This window comes from Amblyraja radiata, chromosome 3 (genome assembly GCF_010909765.2).
Source record: "Amblyraja radiata isolate CabotCenter1 chromosome 3, sAmbRad1.1.pri, whole genome shotgun sequence".
Lineage (NCBI taxonomy): Eukaryota > Metazoa > Chordata > Chondrichthyes > Rajiformes > Rajidae > Amblyraja > Amblyraja radiata.
In genome coordinates, this window is record NC_045958.1 from 20,281,140 (window position 1) to 20,304,049 (window position 22,910).

General features: G+C 42.8%; 1 protein-coding gene across 1 annotated transcript in view; it reads left to right on the forward strand.

The window, feature by feature from the left end:
- The window catches only part of camk4 (calcium/calmodulin dependent protein kinase IV), a 130,390-nt gene that overhangs the window by 103,532 nt on the left and 3,948 nt on the right, over positions 1-22,910 (forward strand). The window contains exons 8-10 of the mRNA XM_033017417.1: positions 5,480-5,555; positions 15,986-16,112; positions 16,433-16,585. Coding sequence (XP_032873308.1) covers positions 5,480-5,555; positions 15,986-16,112; positions 16,433-16,585 — 356 coding nt within the window. The remainder of the gene's footprint in view (positions 1-5,479; positions 5,556-15,985; positions 16,113-16,432; positions 16,586-22,910) is intronic.

Below are 22,910 nucleotides of genomic sequence, written 5' to 3' on the forward strand. Positions count from 1 at the left end.
AAGTGGTCAGAATAATCCTTGAACTCAGGGTTAAAGGGTCTACTTCAGCCAAGGAATAGTTTAGTTTATTGTCACGTGTTCCCAGGTACAGTGAAAAGCTTTTTTATTTTGTGCTATCCAGTCAGCAGAAAAACTATACATGATTACAGTCAAGCCGTGCACAAATACAGGATAACGGTAATAACGTTTAGTGCGAGATAAAGTTGATTAAAGGTAGTTATTGAGAGTCTCCAATGAGGTAGATGGTAGGTCAGGACCACTCCCTGGTGATAGAATGATCCAGTTGCCTGATAACAGCTGGGAAGAAACTGTCCTTGAATCTGGAGATATGCGTTTTCACACTTCTGTACCGCTTGCCTGATGGGAAAGGGGAGAAGAGATTTGTCCTTGATTATGCTGGTGACTTTTCCATTGCAGCGTGAAGTGTAGATGGAGTCAATGGAAGAGAGGTTGGTTTGCGTGTTGGTGTGGACTGCGTTCACAATTCTCTGCAATTTCTTTTGGTCTTGGATGGAGCTGTTCCAACACCATGATGTTATACATGGTTTCTACAGCGCATCTGTAGACATTGGAAGGGGAGGGGGAGAACAACTGACCTGTCACATGTAACAATAAAGTATTTATTCATTCATTCATGGTAGAGTTGTTGATGGGACATGCCAAACTTGCTTAGCCTTCTAAGGAAGTAGAGATGTTGGTGTGCTTTCTTGACCATTACTTCAATATTGGTGGTTCACGACAAGTTGCTGGTGATATTTACTCCAAGGAACTTGAAGCTTTCAACTATCTCTACTTCAGTGCCATCAAGTATACCAAGGCATGTGTACCGCTTCATTTCCTGATGTCGATCACTATCTTCTTTATCTTGCTGAGGGAAGGGTTATTGGCTTGACACTAGCCAGTAACTTTGTTCACGAGGTTCTCAAACTCCTTCCCATCTCTTTTGATATTTGATATCCGGCCCACTATGGTGGTGTCGTTTACGAATTTATTAATTGAGTTGGATTTGTATTTACTGCACAGTCGTGTGTGTATAAGGAATAAATAAGGGAACTGAGAACGCATTCTTGCGGTGCACTAGTGTGGAGGATTATCGTAGAGGATGATTTGTCACCTGTCCTCACTGATTGTGGCCTGTTGGTCAGAAAATCGAGGATCTAAATCCAGAGATGAGTGACTCCCAAGTTTCACAAGTTTTGAAACGAGCTTGGATGGGATAATGCTATTGAAAGCAGAGCTATAGTCTATGAATAGAAGTCTGACGTAGATGTCTCTCTTATCCAGGTGTACAAAGGATGAGTGTAGGGCCAAGGAGATGGCATCAGCCATGGACTGGTTGTGTCGGTAGGTGAACTGTAGTGGGTCACGGTTGCTTGCAAGACTAGATTTAATGTGTGCCATAACCAGCCGCTCAAAGCACTTCATGATGGTAGGTTAAGGTCACTGGATGGTAGTCGTTAAGGCATGAGATCTTGCTTTTCATCGGCACTGGGATGATAATGGTCTTCTTAATGCAGGTAGAATAATTTAGATGTTATGCCCTGATGAGTAGTTAGAATCTTGATGCTTAAAAATAACTTGTTTTCTTATGTTCCCCATTCTGAAGACGGGGTTTCAGCCTGAAGGATTAATTGCTTCTTTCCACAGAAGGTGCCTACTGAGGGATTTCCAACATCTATAGTTTTTTTTAGAGTTTTGGCATGTTCACGCTCATTTTAAGGGAAATTTAATCTAAGGGGGAAGAGTTTTATATTGAGTTGTGCAGTTGTTTTCTACCTTGGGTTGCTGAAGTGCTGGCTTACCAGCATTTAACCAGCAGTAGGTAGGTGTAGGGTGGGAAACAAATGGCAGCACAGGATCCCACTCCCTCTCTATTATTATAACAAAGGATTTCAAAACAGGTAGAAAAGTAAGTAGTGAGGAAAAAAAGGAATGTATTCGTAAATGGGGAAAGATTTAGCAAGGAGTATAATGCGGAAACTATCTATTCCTGCGTTAAAAAAGTAGTGCATAAATGATGAGATTTGCACAGTTCCGACATTAAGAAAAAATGTAAACTCATGCGAATCAATTCTCAGCGGATTTATTTACTGGACTAATAGCTGAAATGAAAGGTTGTTTTATGTGGGAAGATTGTACAGGCTAAACTGATTACAGCTGAATTTTAGAACATTGAACATAGAACAGTACCACACAAGAACACAGGCCCTTTGGCCCATAATGTCTGTGCTGAATATGATGCCAAGCTACACTAATTCTCTCTGCCTGCATGTGATCCATATTCCTCTATTCCCTGCATATCCATGTGACTATGAGGTTTAAGAGATTGGAATCAAACAGGGCCTTTGAGGAATATAAAGAAAGGAGGAAATAACACAACGGGTGATTAGAAAGGCCAAAAGGGGCCACAAATGGCTGGTGAGTCTGATTAAGGTAAAATGGCAACTCTTTTTATACCTATATTAAAAACAAGAGGGTAACCTGGGAGAAGGAAGGACCGCTCAAGGATAAAGGAGGGAATTTGTGCTTGGAGTCTGGGAATATAGGTGAGGTGCTAAACGAGTGTTTTGCGTCTGTTTTCACCAAGAAGGACATGGTGGACAGTGAGATAAATGTAGAGATTACTAATATACAAGAGCAGTTTAAGATTAAGGAGGAGATGTTGGTCTCATGAAGACATTAAAGTGGATAAATCCCCATGACCTGATGGGATTTATCACAAATTATTGAGAGAGGCAACAGAGGAGATTGCTAGGATCTCGATGAAGATCTCTGCGTGCTCAGTAGCCACAGCCGATGCCTTGGTGGACTGGAGAGTAGTTAATGTTGTTCCTTTATTTAAGAAGGGAAGTAGAGAAACCATTGGAGAGGATTCTTCGAGATATAAATTTCTCCTATTTGGAAGAGAATGGGTTAATTCTGGACAATCACCATGGCTTTATGCAAGGCAGATTATGTCTCACTACCTTGATGAAGGTGATCGAAGAGGGTAGGGTGGGGGATGGTATCTCCATGGATTTTAGTAAGGCATTGGATTTGGAATGATTTGGACGAGGGAATTGAATGCAACATCTCCAAGTTTGCGGATGACACGAAGCTGGGGGGCAGTGTTAGCTGTGAGGAGGATGCTAGGAGGCTGCAAGGTGACTTGGATAGGTTGGGTGAGTGGGCAAATGCATGGCAGATGCAGTATAATGTAGATAAATGTGAGGTTATCCAATTTGGTGGCAAAAACAGGAAAGTAGACTATTATCTGAATGGTGGCCGATTAGGAAAAGGGGAGATGCAATGAGACCTGGTTGTCATGGTACACCAGTCATTGAAAGTAGGCATGCAGGTGCAGCAGGCAGTGAAGAAAGCGAATGGTATGTTAGCATTCATAGCAAAAGGATTTGAGTATAGGAGTCGGGAGGTTCTACTGCAGTTGTACAGGGTCTTGATGAGACCACACCTGGAGTATTGCGTACAGTTTTGGTCTCCAAATCTGAGGAAAGACATTCTTGCCATAGAGGGAGTACAGAGAAGGTTCACCAGACTGATTCCTGGGGTCAGGACTTTCATATGAAGAAAGACTGGATAGACTCAGCTTGTACTCGCTAGAATTTAGAAGATTGAGGGGGGGTCTTACAGAAACTTACAAAATTCTTAAGGGGTTGGACAGGCTAGATGCAGGAAGATTGTTCCCGATGTTGGGGAAGTCCAGAACAAGTGGTCACAGTTTAAGGATAAGGGGGAAGTCTTTTAGGACCGAGATGAGAAAAACATTTTTCACACAGAGAGTGGTGAATCTCTGAAATTCTCTGCCACAGAAGGTAGTTGAGGCCAGTTCATAGGCTATATTTAAGAGGGTGTTAGATGTGGCCCTTATGGCTAAGGGGATCAGGGGGTATGGAGAGAAGGCAGGTACAGGATACTGAGTTGGATGATCAGCCATGATCATATTGAATGGCGGTGCAGGCTCGAAGGGCCGAATGGCCTAATCCTGCACCTATTTTCTATGTTTCTATTTGATAAAGTCCCCCAAGATAGGCTGTTCCAGAATATTAAAATGCCCGGGATTAATGGTGATTTGGTCATATGGATTCAAAATTAACTTACTGATAGAAGAGAGTTGTGGTGGAAGGACAATATTCAAGCTGGAGATCTGTGACCTGTGGAGTTCCATAGGGATCTGTGCTGGGACTGCCCAAGCGAAAAATGAAATGCTGTTCCTCCAATTTGCGTTTGGCCTCACTCTGACAATGGAGGAAGCCTAGGGCAGGAAGGCCAGTGTGGGAATGGGAAGCGGGATTAAAGTGTTTGGCAACCGTGAGATCATATATGTCTTTTGTGTCTATCTTTGGTTTAAACCAACATCTGCAGTTCCTTCCTATGAATAGTATCAGCTAATCTCCAGTCCTCCAGGGCTTCATCTCTGTTTAGAGAAGATACAAATGTCTAGGCCAAGGCTCCTGCAGTTTCCTCTCTTGCCTCTCTTAATAACCTGGGATATATTCCATCAGGCCTTTGGGAATCATCCACCTTAATGCTTATCAAGTGCTCCAACGCCTCCTCTGCATTGATTTCAAATTGCCTTTGTATATTTGATTACCCCACACTGATCTCGCTGCCCTTGTCTTTCCCCGAGGTGAATACCAATTTATTGAACTTGTTTGGTAGTTTCCTACATCCTCTGTCTCCCAAGCACAAATTCTCTCCTTTATCCTATCTTCTCTTGGTTACCCACTTGTATTTAATGTACCGTAAAAAGCTTTGGGAATTTCTTTAATCTGACTCGCACAAGCCATTTTGTGGCACCTTTTGACCCTTCTAATTGCCCATTTGAGTTCTTACCTACTTGACGGAAAATTGCCCTTTGAAATAGCCTCGCAAGGTTTCAGGACCTGGTGAGGGTCGAGGAAAAATACGGTTGGTATATCCCTTTTATCTCTTTTTTTTAACTTTTAATATATCTTCTGTTTTCTTTTTCTCTTTTTCTTTTTCTATGGCTTACTTCTTAACTTTTTTTTCGAATTTTTCGTGTCTAAGGGTCTTTTTTTGATCACTCTTTCACACACTTACTATCCTATCTCACTTTCTTTACTTTTCTTTTTAAAGTTTAAAATATGAAGTGGTACAGGAAATGTATTATGTTATTTTTGGCTTATTATTGTAATGTACACTACTTCTAATAAATAAAATAAAAAAATTAAAATTAAAAAAAAGAAACAGCCTCGCAAGCCACTCTGTTTAGGAGCAGCTAGGGGTCGGCAATAAATACTAGTTTAGCAGGTGATGGCACATTACATGAGCACATAAAGAAAAAATAAAATTCTAAGATAATAAAATAAGATGTGAGTGGTGCTGATAAGCTTCATTTATATCCCCAATTTTTCTAGGGCCACGAGAAATACTTAATTAATTTCTCACTGCCCAGCAAATTTATGAAGTTGTAATGACTTTTATTAAAGTACCTAACCTCTCTTTCTTTTTGTCCCAGCCCCTGAAATCTTACGAGGCTATGCCTATGGACCAGAGGTTGACATGTGGTCAGTGGGAGTCATCACCTACATATTGTAAGATTCCAGAAATATAGTTTGTTTTTCCATTCTTTCATATATTCTGCTAATTGAATGTGGAAATAATCTGAAATTCATCCACTACTGAAGATCAGGAAAATAAAGAACTCTAGGACCTAAATCAAACAAAAGGAGGTTTGATTAAATCTCCTCCTTCATTTAACAAATTTTACAGATCTTTGAATCAAACTAAGTTTTGATTAATCATGTGCATAAATGTGATCCACTGAGTGGTGTTGGCAGAGGAGATAGAGAGAATCAAAGAATCAATTTTTCCATTAGGGTCCAAGAAACAATGGGAGGAGATGCCATTGAAATTAATCCAAGTAATCAAACCACGTGACGAGAGTAGTCCCACTTGTCTCACCATCCACCCTACCAGCCGTCACATACAATAGATAATCCTCTGACATTTTCGCTACTCCACTGGCCACATCTTCCCATTTCCTCCCCTTTCAGCTTTCCGCAGAGACCGCTCCCTCCGTAACTCCTTGGTCAATTCATCCCTTCCCTCCCAAACCACCCCCTCCCCTAGTACTTTCCCTTGCAACCTGCAGGAAATGCTACACTTGTCGCTTTACCTCCCCCTTCGACTCCATTCAAGGACCCAAGCAATCTTTCCAGGTGAGGCAGAGGTTCACCTGCACCTCCTCCAACCTCATCTATTGCATCCGCTGTTCTTGGTGTCAACTGCTTACATCGGTGAGACCAAGCGCAGGCTTAACGATCGCCGCCCTACACCTCCGCTCAGTTCGCATTTAGGTAGACCCTATGTTCTCCTTCTTTCCCCTCCCCTTCCTAGCTCTCCTACAGCCTACTGTCTCCACCTCTTCCTTTCTTCTTCCCGTCCCCCAACCCCACATCAGTCTGAAGAAGGGTCTCGACCCAAAACGTCACCTATTCCTTCGCTCCATAGATGCTGCCTCACCCGCTGAGTTTCTCCAGCATTTTTGTCTACCTTCGATTTTTCCAGCATCTGCAGTTCTCTCTTAAACATGACGTGATTCATTAACTTTGATTCAAACCAATGCACAGCTGCCAATCTCGCTGCCTACAATGAAGATGCCGAGAAGTGTGTTCACCTCTGGCTGAACAATATCTAATCTTGTGATGTGGAGTCGATAAGAAGACTTTGTACATATGGTCCAGATCAGTATATAAAAAATCAAATCCCAATTTACAGTAACTGCTATGTACTGCTTTATGCAATGCAATCTCATTTGCGCATCATTAGCCTAAGCAATAAGCTCTGTAAATCAGGCTTTATAGCTAACATTCAAATGCACCTCATACATATTCATATGCTTAATTGTCGATCCAAGCTGCATTTTGTAGCTTCAATATGCTGCGCATATCCCATATATTTTGCAAGACACTTAAAAACATGTTTCTGTGTATGTACTGTCTTTCCGCTGACTGGTTAGTACACAACAAAGGCTTTTCACAGTACCTCAGTACACGTGACAATAAACTAAATTAAACTATCTCTTCTGCAGGGAAGGATGGCATATAATTGATGCCAGTAGCGCCAAATGAAAAGAGTTGTGACTCCAACAATTCATTCAACAGAATGATACAGAGACTAGAGAAACTGATCCTGTGTTTGTACCTAATCTTCCTCCAGTATTTCATTATGCCATTACCTCACAATCTCTTCAACTTTACAAGCTTCAGATCATACTTACCACCCTTATCCCACATCATTCCCATCCTAGTGACCTCTTCTTTCAGATAGCTGAAAGCATCCAAAGGGCTTGAGGCACAAGTGAATGGGAAAGGAAGTGCCCTATCACTTGATTTGACTGTAACTGGTGCTCAAATACTGGAATATGTATATAACCATATAACAATTACAGCACGGAAACAGGCCATCTCGATCCTTCTAGTCCGTGCCGAACACGTATTCTCCCCTAGTCCCATATACCTGCGCTCAGACCATAACCCTCCATTCCTTTCCCGTCCATATAACTATCCAATTTATTTTTAAATGATAAAAACGAACCTGCCTCTACCACCTTCACTGGAAGCTCATTCCACACAGCCACCACTCTCTGAGTAAAGAAGTTCCCCCTCATGTTACCCCTAAACTTCTGTCCCTTAATTCTGAAGTCATGTTTCCTTGTTTGAATCTTCCCTACTCTCAGTGGGAAAAGCTTATCCACGTCAACTCTGTCTATCCCTCTCATCATTTTAAAGACCTCTATCAAGTCCCCCCTTAACCTTATGCGCTCCAAAGAATAAAGCCCTAACTTGTTCAACCTTTCTCTGTAACTTAGTTGCTGAAACCCAGGCAACATTCTAGTAAATCTCCTCTGTACTCTCTCTATTTTGTTGACATCCTTCCTATAATTAGGCGACCAAAATTGTACCCCATACTCCAGAATTGGCCTCACCAATGCCTTGTACAATTTTAACATTACATCCCAACTTCTATACTCAATGCTCTGATTTATAAAGGCCAGCACACCAAAAGCTTTCTTTACCACCCTATCTACATGAGATTCCACAGTTATTCCCAGATCCCTCTGTTCACCTGCATTCTTCAATTCCCTACCATTTACCATGTACGTCCTATTTTGATTTGTCCTGCCAAGATGTAGCACCTCACACTTATCAGCATTAAACTCCATCTGCCATCTTTCAGACCACTCTTCCAACTGGCATAAATCTCTCTGTAGACTTTGAAAATCTACTTCATTATCCACAACCCCACCTATCTTAGTATCATCTGCATACTTACTAATCCAATTTACCACACCATCATCCAGATCATTGATGTACATGACAAACAACAGTGGACCCAACACAGATCCCTGTGGCACCCCACTAGTCACTGGCCTCCAACCTGACAAACAACCATCCACCATTACTCTCTGGCATCTCCGATTCAGCCACTGTTGAATCCATCTTGCTACTCCACCATTAATACCCAACCATTGAACCTTCTTAGCCAACCTTCCACGAGGAACCTTGTCAAAGGCCTTACTGAAGTCCATATATACAACATCCACTGCTTTACCCTCATCAATTTCCCGAGTAACCTCTTCAAAAAATTCAAGAAGATTAGTCAAACATGACCTTCCAGGCACAAATCCATGTTGACTGTTCCTTATCAGACCCTGTTTATCCAGATGCTAATATATATTATCTCTAAGTATCCTTTCCATTAATTTGCCCACCACTGACGTCAAACTGACAGGTCTATAATTGCTAGGTTTACTCTTAGACCCCTTTTTAAACAATGGAACAACATGCGCAGTACGCCAATCCTCCGGCACTATTCCCGTTTCTAATGACATTTGAAATATTTCTGTCATAGCCCCTGCTATTTCTACACTAACTTCCCTCAATGTCCTAGGGAATATCCTGTCCGGACCTGGAGACTTATCCACATTATATTTCTCAAAAGTATCAGTACTTCCTCTTCTTTGAATCTCATAGTTTCCATAGCTACTCTACTTGTTTCCCTTACCTCACATAATTCAATATCCTTCTCCTTGGTGAATACCGAAGAAAAGAAATTGTTCAATATCTCCCCCATCTCTTTTGGCTCTGCAGATAGCTGTCCACTCTGACTCTCTAATGGACCAATTTTATCCCTCGTTATCCTTTTGCTATTAATATAGCTGTAGAAACCCTTTGGGTTTACTTTCACCTTACTTGCCAAAGCAACCTCATATCTTCTTTTAGCTTTTCTAATTTCTTTCTTAAGATTCTTTTTACATTCTTTATACTCCTCAAGCACCTCATTTACTCCATGCTGCCTATAATTATTGTAGATCTCCCTCTTTTTCCGAACCAAGTGTCCAATTTCCCTTGAAAACCATGGCTCTTTCCGATTTTTACTATTTCCTTTCAACCGAACAGGGACATAAAGATTCTGTACTCTTAAAATTTCACCTTTAAATGTCCTCCATTTCTCCTCCACATCCTTCCCATAAAACAAAAAGTCCCAATTTACTCCTTTTAAATCCTTTTGCATCTCCTCAAAGTTAGCCTTTCTCCAATCAAAAATCTCAACCCTAGGTCCAGTTCTGACCCTCTCCATAATTATATTGAAAGTATATGGTAAAAGTTTTCATAATTTTGTTGCAAGAGGTAATATTTTTCATCTTTTCACCAAAGAAATTGGGTATTGCTGGCAAGGCTGGTTTGATATTAGATGAGTGTATTCCTTCATACTTCTGGCTTGTGCTCTGTGAATGCTGGAAAAGCTTCGAGACTGAGGAGCTGGATCATCTACCACAATATAATCTCCCCTTCTTGTAATAGTACATAAGTACCAGTACCATCACAGGTTTCCAGGTGGAATTTGCAAAAATATTGGTGAATGTCAAAGGACGCTCGCTATTTAGAAATGAAAACATAGAATGCTGTCCTATTTCCTCATATGTTGCAAAACATACTTGGCTAATAAAGTATGATTATGATTATTATTTCAGATTTTCCTTCTCACTTATTGAGAATTGACATTGCCCAGCCCATGTAAGAACATAAGAAATGGAACCAGGACTAGACCATAAAGCTTCCAATCAGTTTTGCCATTTAATAAGATGCATGCACATTTTTTGTGCAATTCCATAGAAAATAGGCACAGGAGTAGGCCATTCGGCCCTTCGAGTCAGCACTGCGAATCAATATGTTCATGGCTGACCATCCAAAATCAGTACCCCGTTCAGGTTTTTCCCCGTATCCCTTGATTCCCTTAGCTAAATCTAACACTCTCATGAAAACTATTATTTTGTCTGTCCTTCTTGTTAATGTAGTAAATTATCTAATACTGAATAGGCAACTTTGGGGGAATTTTATTAGAGTGGCAGCAGATTGTTGGTTGCAATATATGGCAAATTTTTGAATGCCACCTTTGAGAAATTATATATCAGTCAGGTAAATATAGAACAGCTGCTCCCTAAAAACTCGGGAACTTCTAGTGCTAAACAGATCATAATCATAATAGAAATTTATTAGCCAAGTGTAGCGGGGACTCGCAGGAGTCCGGCCAAAAACTAGTTGGACACGTGTTGTGTACACCAGATGTGTTTAATCTCTCTAACACAGCTCCATACTCCTTCAAGGACACAGTGTTGCCCGGCCTTAAATACCAAATCAGGTACCGACCCCATGACTAGTGCCTCCCACACCAAGATGCCGCCCTCTAGAGCCGATGGTTCTTTGTGACCTTGGGTTGTCACCAGGTGCCGCCACATGACCCCCAGAACCCGAGGCACCGAACCGGACAGGACGCCGAATGGGGCGGCTCGAACGCTTAGATACAATCCCACACCCCGGGGGCTTGCTTGGTTCGGAAGAATCTCCGGGAGCCTGGGACGGCGGACGCCCGCTCCGGTCCAAGTGGGTCGGTAGCTTTAGGGAGACCGCCTTGAGTCCGGCCTCGTCGGCCTTGTAGGTGGCAGCAGCAGAATGCATTGTTTCCTCAAATTTCCCTTCCAGGATTACACTCCTGGGGGTCGGGGGTCACCAGTGTAGCGGGGACTCGCAGGAGTCCAGCCAAAAACTAGTCGGACACGAGTTGTGTGCACTAGACGTGTTTAATCTCTCTAATACAGCTCCCTACTCCTTCAAGGACACGGGTATTGCCCGGCCTTAAATACGAACTCGGGTACCAACCCCATGACTAGCGTCTCCCACACCAAGACGCCGCCCTCTAGAGCCGATGGTTCGTTGTGACCTTGGGTTGTCACCAGGTGCCGCCACACAAGTATGTTTTGCAACATACGAGGAATTTGATTTGCCATACACTTACTTAATTACTTACTGCCTATTATGCCTCTCGGCATGTGGGGCAGCAACGAAGGTCCTCCACTCCTGTCTGTTCTGGGCTAGCGTCTGGACACTACCCTAGGTCAGGTCCATTGTTTTCATTTCCTCCTCTACAGTTTGACGCCAGGTGGTTTTGGTTCTCCCTCTTTTCCATTTCCCTTCTGGTGTCCAATGCAGGGCTATTCTTGAGATGCTGTCTGGTTCTCTTCTCAGTATATGGCTAATCCAGTTCCAGCGCCTTTTTGGCATTTAGAACTTCCACCTTCCTGCCAGTGGCTTCCTTTCGGCTTTCACCATTGACATTCATCCTAGCATCTGTTGATAGCCCTGGAAGTCCATCACGCCCTGTAGTGTTGATTCCTTTCGTTGCTGTTTCCGTAACATATTTGTTTTACGAGACAGGGTTGTTAGCCCTGTGCTCAACCTCCAACCTGGAGGACCAGTGGATCACTCTTCGTCTCACCTCTACCCCTCGACCTGTCCAGCATGGGAGACCCTAACAGGAGACGAATCTCCCGCTGGCATAGCTCGCTCTAGGGATCACTGAAACACACACGCTCCCCGACCATGACAAGGTTGCAATTCAACGGGAGATTTGCCATACAGCCATACCAATAAAGAGCAACAAGACACCCAAATTTTTTTTTACATGAACATCCACCATTAATATTAAACATGGGTTTAAATTAGATTCACTGGGAGGCTAGATCCAATGCAGGTCTGAGACAGGTGGGAAGCTAGAATGGAAGGTGATGAAAGAAAGTTTGATGGACAGAAAAGGCATGAGCATAGCAGGGAGTGAGTACGGACTGCTGGGTTGAATTGTATTTATTTTAATGCTTGAGGTCTAACTGGTACGTGTGATTGGGACGTGGTAGCTGTTTAAGAGAGGGACAGGACTGGTAGCATAATGTTCCAGGTTCCAAGTGCTACAGGAGATATAGAGGTGGGGGTGCTGCTTTATTGATTAAGAAGAATGTCACGGTAGTAGTGTGAGATGACATTTCTGATGGGTTGACCAGTGAGGCTATATGGGTGGTGCTGAGAAATAGAAAGGGGATGATCACTTTGTTGGGAGTTTACTCAGGCTCCCCAATTTGTCAACTGGAATTGGAAGGACAAATATTCCAGCAGATTGATTGCAAGCAGCTGCAAGATGATACGGTTGTCATGGTAGGGGACTTTATCTTTCCCAATATAAATTGGGACAGATAAGTAGTGCACAGACTATAGTGCACAAGATTTAGATGGGGTAGAATTTGTCAGTTATGTTCAGGAAAGTTTCCTTGGGCAATATTTAGAGGGTGCTGCAAACGAGGGGGCAAAGCTTGATCTACTATTAGGAAATGAGAACAGACCCAACGGGTCTGCACTTGGTCTAGTATACTTTTAAAACTCTGTGGGTGTGTGGGTGTACGCCGTTTTGCATTTGATTTGTTACTCCGCCAAAACCGGACGAAAAAACACCGCCATTTTTACCATTTCGCTAGCGATTTTACTTTTACATTCACACATCCACTTCTCGGTCAATTATTTCCACAGATTTTGAGTAAAATTGATCACAAAACTCAAACATATGCCTCTAAGTACGCTCGCACCACGCCTCCCGCTGCTGGACTCCAACACGCGCCCGCCTGCCCACTCGCTCCAACCTCCACTTCACCTCTCTCCCCCATCCCCTCCTTCCTCTCCCCCCCTTCACCCCTACTACACCCCAACTCTGCCCTCTCCCCCCCCCTCTCCCCGTACTCGGGGTCTGAAGCGCCAAGGATGCGAGGCCATGGAGTTGAGGCTGACTCTGAGGCCGACGGCTGCTGGGCGGCCGTACCCCTCTCCTCCCTCCCTTCTTCCCCCCCCCCCCCTTTCTCTCAATCAGCCGGCCCTCTGCTGCTTTTGACCGTCCGCCCGCTCGCAGCAGCAGGTGGGCCCTGTACTCTCTCTCCCTTTCTCTCTCTCTCCCTGGCGCAGTGAGTAAAGTCTTCCCGTCGTGGAAGCCACGATCGGCCACCCCTCTGCTGCTTTTGATCGTCCGCCCGCTCGCAGCAGCAGGGTCGCCCGCTCAAAACACACCGCAAATCAGAAACCCCAGCTCCAAAAGGCAGGAAGCTCCCCTGTCTCTGTGCCCCTTTCTGTGTGCCCCTTTCTGTATGCCCCTTTCTGTGTGCTCCTCTCTGTGTGTCCCTCTCTGTAGCATGTTACCAAATTTTGAGATTTAAAAAATCAAGTCTGCAATTTATCCCATCACATAAAGCATAAAAAGAAGTTTAATTTGACACCTAATTCACTTTCATAGCTTCAGTATGAAAACAGTTATGGCCATTTTCATACTTGGAAATTAGCATCTTGTTCCGTATTACTTTTCCATTGACTTAACTCAAAAGCTGTGATCGAGGACAGTCAAAAGCCCATACCTTTCTTAAAAATTAAGAGAACTGAATGAAATTTTCAGTTATTATAGATTGAAGCATTCTGAAACAAATATGAAACAATCTTACTTGGATGACCTGAAATTAAAGCATATAATTAGTTAGTTCCCTAATTGTAGCTAATTACAAAATTCAATTACTAGATCTAAACATCTATCAATTTCTTAAGAAAAGGTTAACATTTTTAAATAGCCTAAGTGTCCAAATAACATTCACACAAGAATTCACAATATAACATGATTTTTAAATCTCATTGTCATGAATTTATAGACCTAATGGAAGGAATTTTGTGTTTAATTCCCTTAAATTAATGGCCATTTTAATCATCTTGCGAGTGGGATTTTGTGGAACGCGATCGTTTGGAACGTTGCGGCTGCGGTGAATTTAAACCCCATATCGGCAGAAGAAATACTGCCGGTTTGTATGGGTCCTAAGTCACCTTTTCGCAATGTAAAATTTTGATTAAAGGCATCCTAAGAAGCACGTTTATATGTAAAATAAACGGCTTTCCTTTACCTGTTCCATACGTGAAATCCGTCCCCGTTGTCGGTGTTGATGGCTTTAGAAGTTGATTTTTAAATTACTCCTGCTCTTAAAATATCCAGTGCAATTTAAAAAAAACTAAATAAAACCGATGTCAGAGCGATTATTCTTCAGCAGCTAAACAGCCTGACAAAAATCGATTTTAACAGGCTGGGAATAAAACGCATTTTAAACCCGCCCCCCTCGCAAAGGCGCCAAAGTTGTGCACAGGGGCAGTGAGAGACTGCAGTACCGCTGAAGGTAAGGTTTGTAACATACCTACTCTCTATGTGTGCCTCCGTGCCCCTCTCTGTGTGCCTCCGTGCCCCTCTCTGTGTGCCTCCGTGCCCCTCTCTGTGTGCCTCCGTGCCCCTTTCTGTGTGCCTCCGTGCCCCTCTCTATGTGCCTCCGTGTCACTCTCTGTGCGTCCGTGTCTCCCTCTCTGTGCCTCCATGTCTCCCTCTCTGTGCCTCCATCTCCCCCTCCGTGCCTGCTAAAAAAGTAAAAATTCTAAATTAAGGCGAGGCCAACTGATGGTATTGAATAGAAATGTGCTAAAGTTGATTGGAGAAGGTTGTTTATGGACCAAGGAATGTCTGAAAAGTGCTTTAAAAATTGTGGTGACATGAGTTCACAGCATGCATGTTCCTGTTAGAGTGAACCTTTTCACACGAAGGGTGGTGGGTATATGGAACAAGCTGACAGAGAAGGTAGTTGAGACAGGTACTATCATTATATTTCAAAGACATTTGGGCAGGTACATGGACATGAAAAATTTAGAGGGATATGGGTCTGAAGAAGGGTTTCGACCCAAAGCGTTGCCTATTTCCTTTGCTCCATAGATGCTGCCTCACCCGCTGAGTTTCTCCAGCATATTTGTTTACCTGGGCCAGACATAGCCTGGTGGGAATTGTCTAGATGGATTTGACCCAAATTAATACTCAAATTACCTTCTCATAGGAGCACCGCAAGGCTGCATACTCTTCCCTCTCCTTTACTCTCTCTACACCAACGACTGCACCTCCTCAGACTCCTCTGTCAAACTTCTCAAGTTTGTGGACGACACAACCCTGATTGATCTGATCCAGGATGGGGAGGAATCTGCCTGCCGACAGGAAGTAACACAGTGGCGTCCTGGTGCCTTTGTAACAACCTGGAGCTCAATGCTCTTAAGACAGTGGAATTAAGAGCATTCCATTAGGAGAGCTCCCCATCCCCTCACCCCCCCCCCCCCCCTCACCCCCCCCCCCCCCCCTCACCATCAACAACACCACAGCAGGTAAGATCATCTCTGACCCCCTCTCACCCTGGCCACAAACTCTGAAGCACTTTCCTCTGGAAGGCAGACATAAAAAATGCTTTTTTCCACGAAAACTACTCGATAACCAAAAGTCTGTAGCCTCCTTTTGCTCTGGTATTCACATGTTTAAACTATAATGTCTTATTCTTAATGTTTTATGTTTTATTCTTAATTGTTTACTGTACGTCGTGTTATTACTTGCGAGCTGAGCACCAAGGCTAATTTCTTGTATGTGTACATACTTGGCCAATAAACATTAATTGATTAATTAATTCATTCATTCAAAAGGTGAAAATGCACATGATGGAATCTAACTGCATCAAAATACCATGGTCCCCTGATTAGTGTAGGCTTGCAATATTCAGGAGAATAGTCATCTGGCTCTCTTCTTTTGACAGGTTATGTGGGTTTGAACCTTTCTACGATGAGAGGGGTGATCAACACATGTATAAGAAGATTCTTAACTGTGACTATGAGTTTGTCTCCCCCTGGTGGGATGAAGTCTCACTTAATGCAAAAGATCTGGTAAGTACCAAAACAAAATACCTTTGCAGAAAACTAATGACAAACAAATTACAACACAGTTCTTGATGTATTTATTACATCTATTATTACACATTATTTTTCAAAATGATTTCAGACACTAGCATATATGTCAAATGACAGAAACCAGACTGCAACAGGTGAAGGGAATTTTTCAAGATAGAAATTTTTATAATTTCCTGAACTGAAAATCCCCAAAGAAAGATGGAGCTAATGAATCTAGCAGATTTTATATTTACTATAAAAATTGTATTGCATCCATTGAGGAATTTTTTCATGACACGCAAATCATTATTTTGCAGGTTAGAAAGTTGATCCTTTTGGACCCTAAGAAGCGTCTAACTACTTATCAGGCACTACTGCATCCATGGGTAACAGGAAGAGCTGCAAATTTTGTGCACATGAACAATGCACAAAGGAAACTTAAAGAATTCAATGCTCGCCGCAAACTAAAAGTAAGATTCAATAAATTCTGAAAAAATAAATTTAGTCTTTTAGTTATGTGTTATAAACTGTAAACTTTGCTGTTTTAGATTTCTTCAGATTTCTCAATGAATGTAACAAAAACAAAATTTGCTCCAGTCATGTATGCTCCTGCAATATGCAAAAAATCTAAAAATGTTAATGTACTTTTGCAATCACTTTTCAGAGTTTATCTTCAAAACTGCAAACTATTCTAGTGAGTGAGATCCTTTGTGAGGCAACAAGACTGGGTTCCTTGTGCATCAGTAAGCTTGATCTGATCTTTTAACTAAATCAAGGTTTCAAGGTCAGTTTATTGTCACATGTACCAATTAAGGTACAGTGTGACATTTGAGTTACCAAACAGCCATGCTAAGTGAAAAGCAACAAGACACACAACTACATAAAAGTTAACATAACTTCCATCACAGTGGATTCCACATTCCTCACTGTGATGGAAGGCAATAAAGTTCAATCTTCTTTGTCTTTGTTCTCTCGCGGTCGGGGCAGTCAAACCATCCGCAGTCGGGGGCGATCAAAGCCCCCGCAACCGATGATCGAAGCCCCGGTTGCGGAGTTTGAAACTCCCCCGTCGGGGCGGTTGAAACTCTCTCCATGACATGAAGCTCCTGAGTCGGCCTCTTCTTACCAGAGACCGTGAGATTAACGATGTTAAAGTCCACAGGCCCCACGGTTGGAGCTTCGATCCCCGACAAAGGGATGTTAAAGTCCTGCTGCTTGGAGAGCCCGTTGGTCTCCAGGAAAGGCCGCCAACTCCACAATGTTAGGCCGCAGTGAGGACAGAGATACGATACGGAAAAAAATCGCACCTCCGTCGAGGTAAGAGATTGAAAAAAGTTTCCCCTGACCCCCACCCCCCCACATAAAACAAACCAAGGAACACTAAAACATAATTTTTGATACATACTAAAAATAACAGAAAAAAAGAAAGCACAGACAGACTGTTGGCGAGGCAGCAGAGATGAATAGTGCGTGAAAATACCTGGTCTAATTACCCGATGGGCTAGACTTTCACTGGAAATGTGTGCTATGTTAAAAACATGTACATGTTGGCTTTTATGTGCAATTTGCACTCAATTTTACAGGTTTATGCCTTCCATGCCCCCCTGGGTTTCCCATATTCCCAATAAGAATTCCCCTCAAGGAACATTCACATGTGATTGTACATTTGGAATCCAAATACACTAAATGTAATAGATTGGTCATTCACGTTGCCCTTCCAACACTTCTGATCGGGGATTCTACAAAGACCATGCTAATTATAAAACCTAGTAAAGTGCATCTAGGCTAGCCTGTATCTATCGTGAACAGCATCACTTTGTAGCATTTCACACAGGGAATTAAAAGCAATAACCAGGTTCCTGAATAATGTAATATTCTGTACCCGTCATATCATGCAGAAATGAAAAAACTTCCGTTAAACCTAACCTCACTTTATCCAACAGTATCAGTAATGGCCACATTTGCAGTAACTAATTGTTTAAATGTAGTGTCTACACAAAAAAAAACATATTTTGCAACAATATAAGTTGCGCAATGCAACAGTACAGATCTAGTTAAAACTCAATGAATGAGTTTGCAGTTGAGAACCCAGATGAGTTTATAGAATGTAGATATTCAATGTGAAACATATTTGGGGTTGGTTGCAATGGTTACCACATTTAACCTTCCAATGTGCCAGTGACTAGTAGTGTTCCACAGTTGCTACTCTTCATGTTGAATATCAATGATTTGGATGATGGAATTGATGGCTTTGTGGACAGGTTTCCGGTTGTTATGATGATAGATGGAGGGTTAGGTCGTGTAGAGGATGCAGGGAGTCTGCATAAGGACTTAGATAGATTGGGATAGTAGACAGGTGACAGGTGGAATACAGTGTAGCAAAGTGTGCGGTCATGCACATTGGTAGTAGGAATAAAGGAATAGACTATTTTCTAAATGAATTGATTCAGAAATTGGAAGTGCAAAGGGACTTTGAAGTACTGGTACAGGATTCCCAAAAGGTTAATTTGCAAGTTGAATCTGTAGTAAGGAAGGCAAATGCAATGTTAGCATTTATTTCAAGAGGACTAGAATATAAAAATAGGGATGTAATGCTGAGGCTTTATAAGGCACTGGTCAGACTGCATTTGGAGTATGTGAGCAGTTTTGAACCACATATCTGAGGAGAGATGTGCTGGCGCTGGAGAGGGTCCAGAAGATGTTTACAAGAATAATCCCAGGGATGATTGGGTTAATGATATATGATGAGCATTTGACAGCTCTGGGCCTGTACTCGCTAGAGTTTGGAAGGATGAGGGACACCACATTAAAACTTACCGAATCATGAAAGGCTTGTATAGAGTGGATGCGGAAATAATGTTTTCACTAGTGGGAGAGTCTAGGACCAGAGAGCACAACCTCAGAATAAAAGCATGTACCTTTCAAAAGAAGATGAGGAAAAACTTTAATCAGGCAGATGTATATATATGGATTTCAGCTGATTAAATGAATGAATGGTTCTTCATTTTTTCAGCTGGAGGTCTGTGACCAATGAAATTCTGCAGGGATCTGTTTTGTGTGAGATATATACAAACGACTTTAATGTATAAATAGATGATTGCTGTTTGTCATCTATATCAATGATTTGGATGAGATTTGACAAAGCTAGGTGGTAATGTAAATAGAGAAGATAGTTGTCAAAAATTGCAGAAGAATCCTGGAGTCATAGAATGTGGAAACAGGACCTTTGGCTCAACCGGCCCACACCAACCAACATGTTGGCTCAACTTGCCCACACCACCAACCCATCTGCAATAGTCCCACTTGCCTGTGTTTGACCCATATCCTTCTAAACCTGTCCTATCCATGTACCTGTCTAAATCTTAATCGTTGCGATAGCCCCTGCCTCAACTACCTCCTCCGGCAGCTCGTCCATACACCCACCACCCTTTTTGTGAAAAGGATACTCCTCAGATTCCTATAACATCTTTCCACCTTCACCCTAAACCTATGCCATCTGGTTCTTGATTCCCCTACTCTGGACATAGAAACATAGAAACATAGAAATTAGGTGCAGGAGTAGGCCATTCGGCCCTTCGAGCCTGCACCGCCATTCAATATGATCATGGCTGATCATCCAACTCAGTATCCCGTACCTGCCTTCTCTCCATACCCTCTGATCCCCTTAGCCACAAGGGCCACATCTAACTCCCTCTTAAATATAGTCAATGAACTGGCCTCGACTACCCTCTGTGGCAGGGAGTTCCAGAGATTCACCACTCTCTGTGTGGACAAGAGACTCTGTGCTTCTACCCAATCTATTCTTCTCATGATTTTATACATCTCTATAAGATCCTCCTCCGCTCCAGGGGATAGAGTCCCAGCTTGCTCAACCTCTCCCTATAGCTCAGACCTACGAGCCCTGACACCTTTGTAAATCTTCTCTGCACTTTCTAACTTAACATCTTTCCTTTCACATGGTGCCCAGAACTGAACACAATATTCTAAATGTGTCCTCACCAATGTCCTTGCAACTTCTATACTCAAAACTCTGACTGATGAAGGCCAATGTGCCAAAAGCCTTTTTGACCACCCCATCTACCCATGATGCCACCTTCAAGGAACTATGTACCTGCATTCCTAGATCCCTCTGCTCTACAACACTTCCCAGACCCCTACAATGCACTATGTAGGTCCTGTCCAGGGTAGACTTTCCAAAATGCAACACCTCAAATTAAATGCAACACCTCGTATTAAATTCCATCAACCATTCCTCAGAACACATGGTCAACCGAAAAAGATCCTGTTGCAATTTTTGACAACCATATTCACTATCTGCAATACCACCAACTTTTGTATCATCTGCAAACGCTAATCATGCCATGTACATTGTCATCTGAATCATTGTTCAGTGCATTCAGAAAGTATTCAGACCCCTTCACTTTTTCCACATTTTGTTACATTACAGCCTTATTCTAAAATGGATTAAATTCTTTTTTTTATATCGATCTACACACAATACCCCATAATAAAAAAAGCTTTACTCAGTACTTTATTGAGGCACCTTTGGCAGCGATTACAGCCTCAAGTCTTCTTGGGTATGACACTACAAGCTTGGCACACCTGTTTTTGGGTAATTTCTCCCATTCTTCTCTGCAGATTCTCTCAAGCTCTGTCAGGTTGGATGGGGAGCGTCGATGCGTAGATATTTTCAGGTCCATCCAGAGATGTTCGATCGGGTTCAAGTCCGGGCTCTGGCTGGGCCACTCAAGGACATTCACAGACTTGTCACAAAGCCACTCCTGCGTTGTCTTGGCTGTGTGCTTAGGGTCGTTGTCCTGTTGGAAGGTGAACCTCCGCCCCAGTCTGAGGTCCAGATCGCTCTGCAGCAGGTTTTCATTCAAGAATCTCTCTGTACTTTGTTCTGGTCAACTTACCCTCGATCCTGATTAGACTCCCAGTTCCTGCCACTGAAAAACATCCCCACAGCATGATGCTGCCACCACCATTCTTCACTGTAGGTATGGTATTGGCCAGGTGATGAGCGGTGCCTGGTTTCCTCCAGACGTGACGCTTGGCATTCAGGCCAAAGAGTTTAATCTTGGTTTCTTCAGACCACAGAATTTTGTTTCACATGCCTTTTGGCAAACTCCAATCGGGCTGTCATGTGACTTTTACTGAGGAATGACTTCCGTCTGGCCACTCTACCATAAAGGCCTGATTGGTGGAGTGCTGCAGATTTAGTTGTCCTTCTGCAAGGTTCGCCCATCTCCATAGAGGAACTCTGGAGCTCTGTCACAGTGACCATCGGGTTCTTGGTCACCCCCCTGACCAAAGCCCTTCTCCCTCGATTGCTCAGTTTAGCCGGGCAAATGGCATCAAGTTGGGAAAAGGGGAAGTACAACGGGATCTGGGGGGTCCTTGTACATCAGTCTATGAAAGTAAGCATGCAGGTACAGCAGGCAGTGAAGAAAGCAAATGGCATGTTGGCCTTTATAACAAGAGGAATCAAATATCAGAGCAAAGAGGTCCTTCTGCAGTTGTACAGCCCTAATGAGACCACACCTGGAGTATTGTGTGCAGTTTTGGTCCCCTAATTTGAGAAAGGCCATTCTTGCTATTGAGGGAGTGTAGCGTAGGTTTACAAGGTTAATTCCCGGGATGGCAGGACTGTCGTATGCTGAGAGAATGGAGCAGCTGGGCTTGTACACACTGGAGTTTAGAAGGATGAGAGGGTATCTCATTGAAACATACAAGATTGTTAAGGGCTTGGACACGTTAGAGGCAGGAAACATGTTCCCGATGTTGGGGGAGTCCAGAACCAGGGGCCACAGTTTAAGAATAAGGAGTAAGCCATTTAGAACGGAGATGAGGAAACACTTTTTCTCACAGAGAGTGGCGAGTCTGTGGAATCCTCTGCCTCAGAGGGCAGTGGAGGCAGGTTCGCTGGATGCTTTCAAGAGAGAGCTAGATAGGGCTCTTAAAAATAGCGGAGTCTGGGGATATGGGAAGAAGGCAGGAACGGGGTACTGATTGGGGATGATCAGCCTTGATCACATGGAATGGCGGTGCTGGCTCGAAGGGCCGAATGGCCTACTCCTGCACCAATTGTCTATTGTTTATTGATCCCATGCGATCAAACCTTCCAGAGCATCCTACCATGTGGAATCTCGTTGAATGCTTTGCTGAAATAATAATAATAATAATAATACATTTTATTTTTGGGCGCCTTTCAGAAATCTCAAGGACACCTTACAGAGATTAACAGGAATAAAAAACATATAATCAGAATAAAATAAATAATAAAGACATCACAGAAACACAAATTAAAAATCCATATATATACATCTACAGCTCTGCCCTCATCAACCTTTATCGTCACATCTTCAAAAATCTAAAATCACATTTGTGAGACACGATATCCCATGTACAAAACTATCCCAGCTATCCCTAATCAGCCTTTACCCATCTAAATGCGTGTATATCCTATCCCTCTGAAAAGTCTCGTCACCTCCCGTCAACACATGTTACGCATTATTATTCCCAGCTCTTTCCCTGCAGACATTCTTGAAGAGAGTCGCAACATTTGCCACCCTGCAGTCTTCCACCCTCGTCTGTATTTAATGACAGCTCATAAATTTCAGCCAGGGCTCCCGCAATTTTCTCTCTCGTTTCCTAATGATCTCGGAAATATATCTGATCCGACCCGGGAGATTTGTCTACCTTCACACGCATCAGCACCTCTTTGACCGTAATACTGACTGCTCGCAAGACACTTCCATTGACTGTCCCAAGTTCCTCAGTCCTATTGACTTT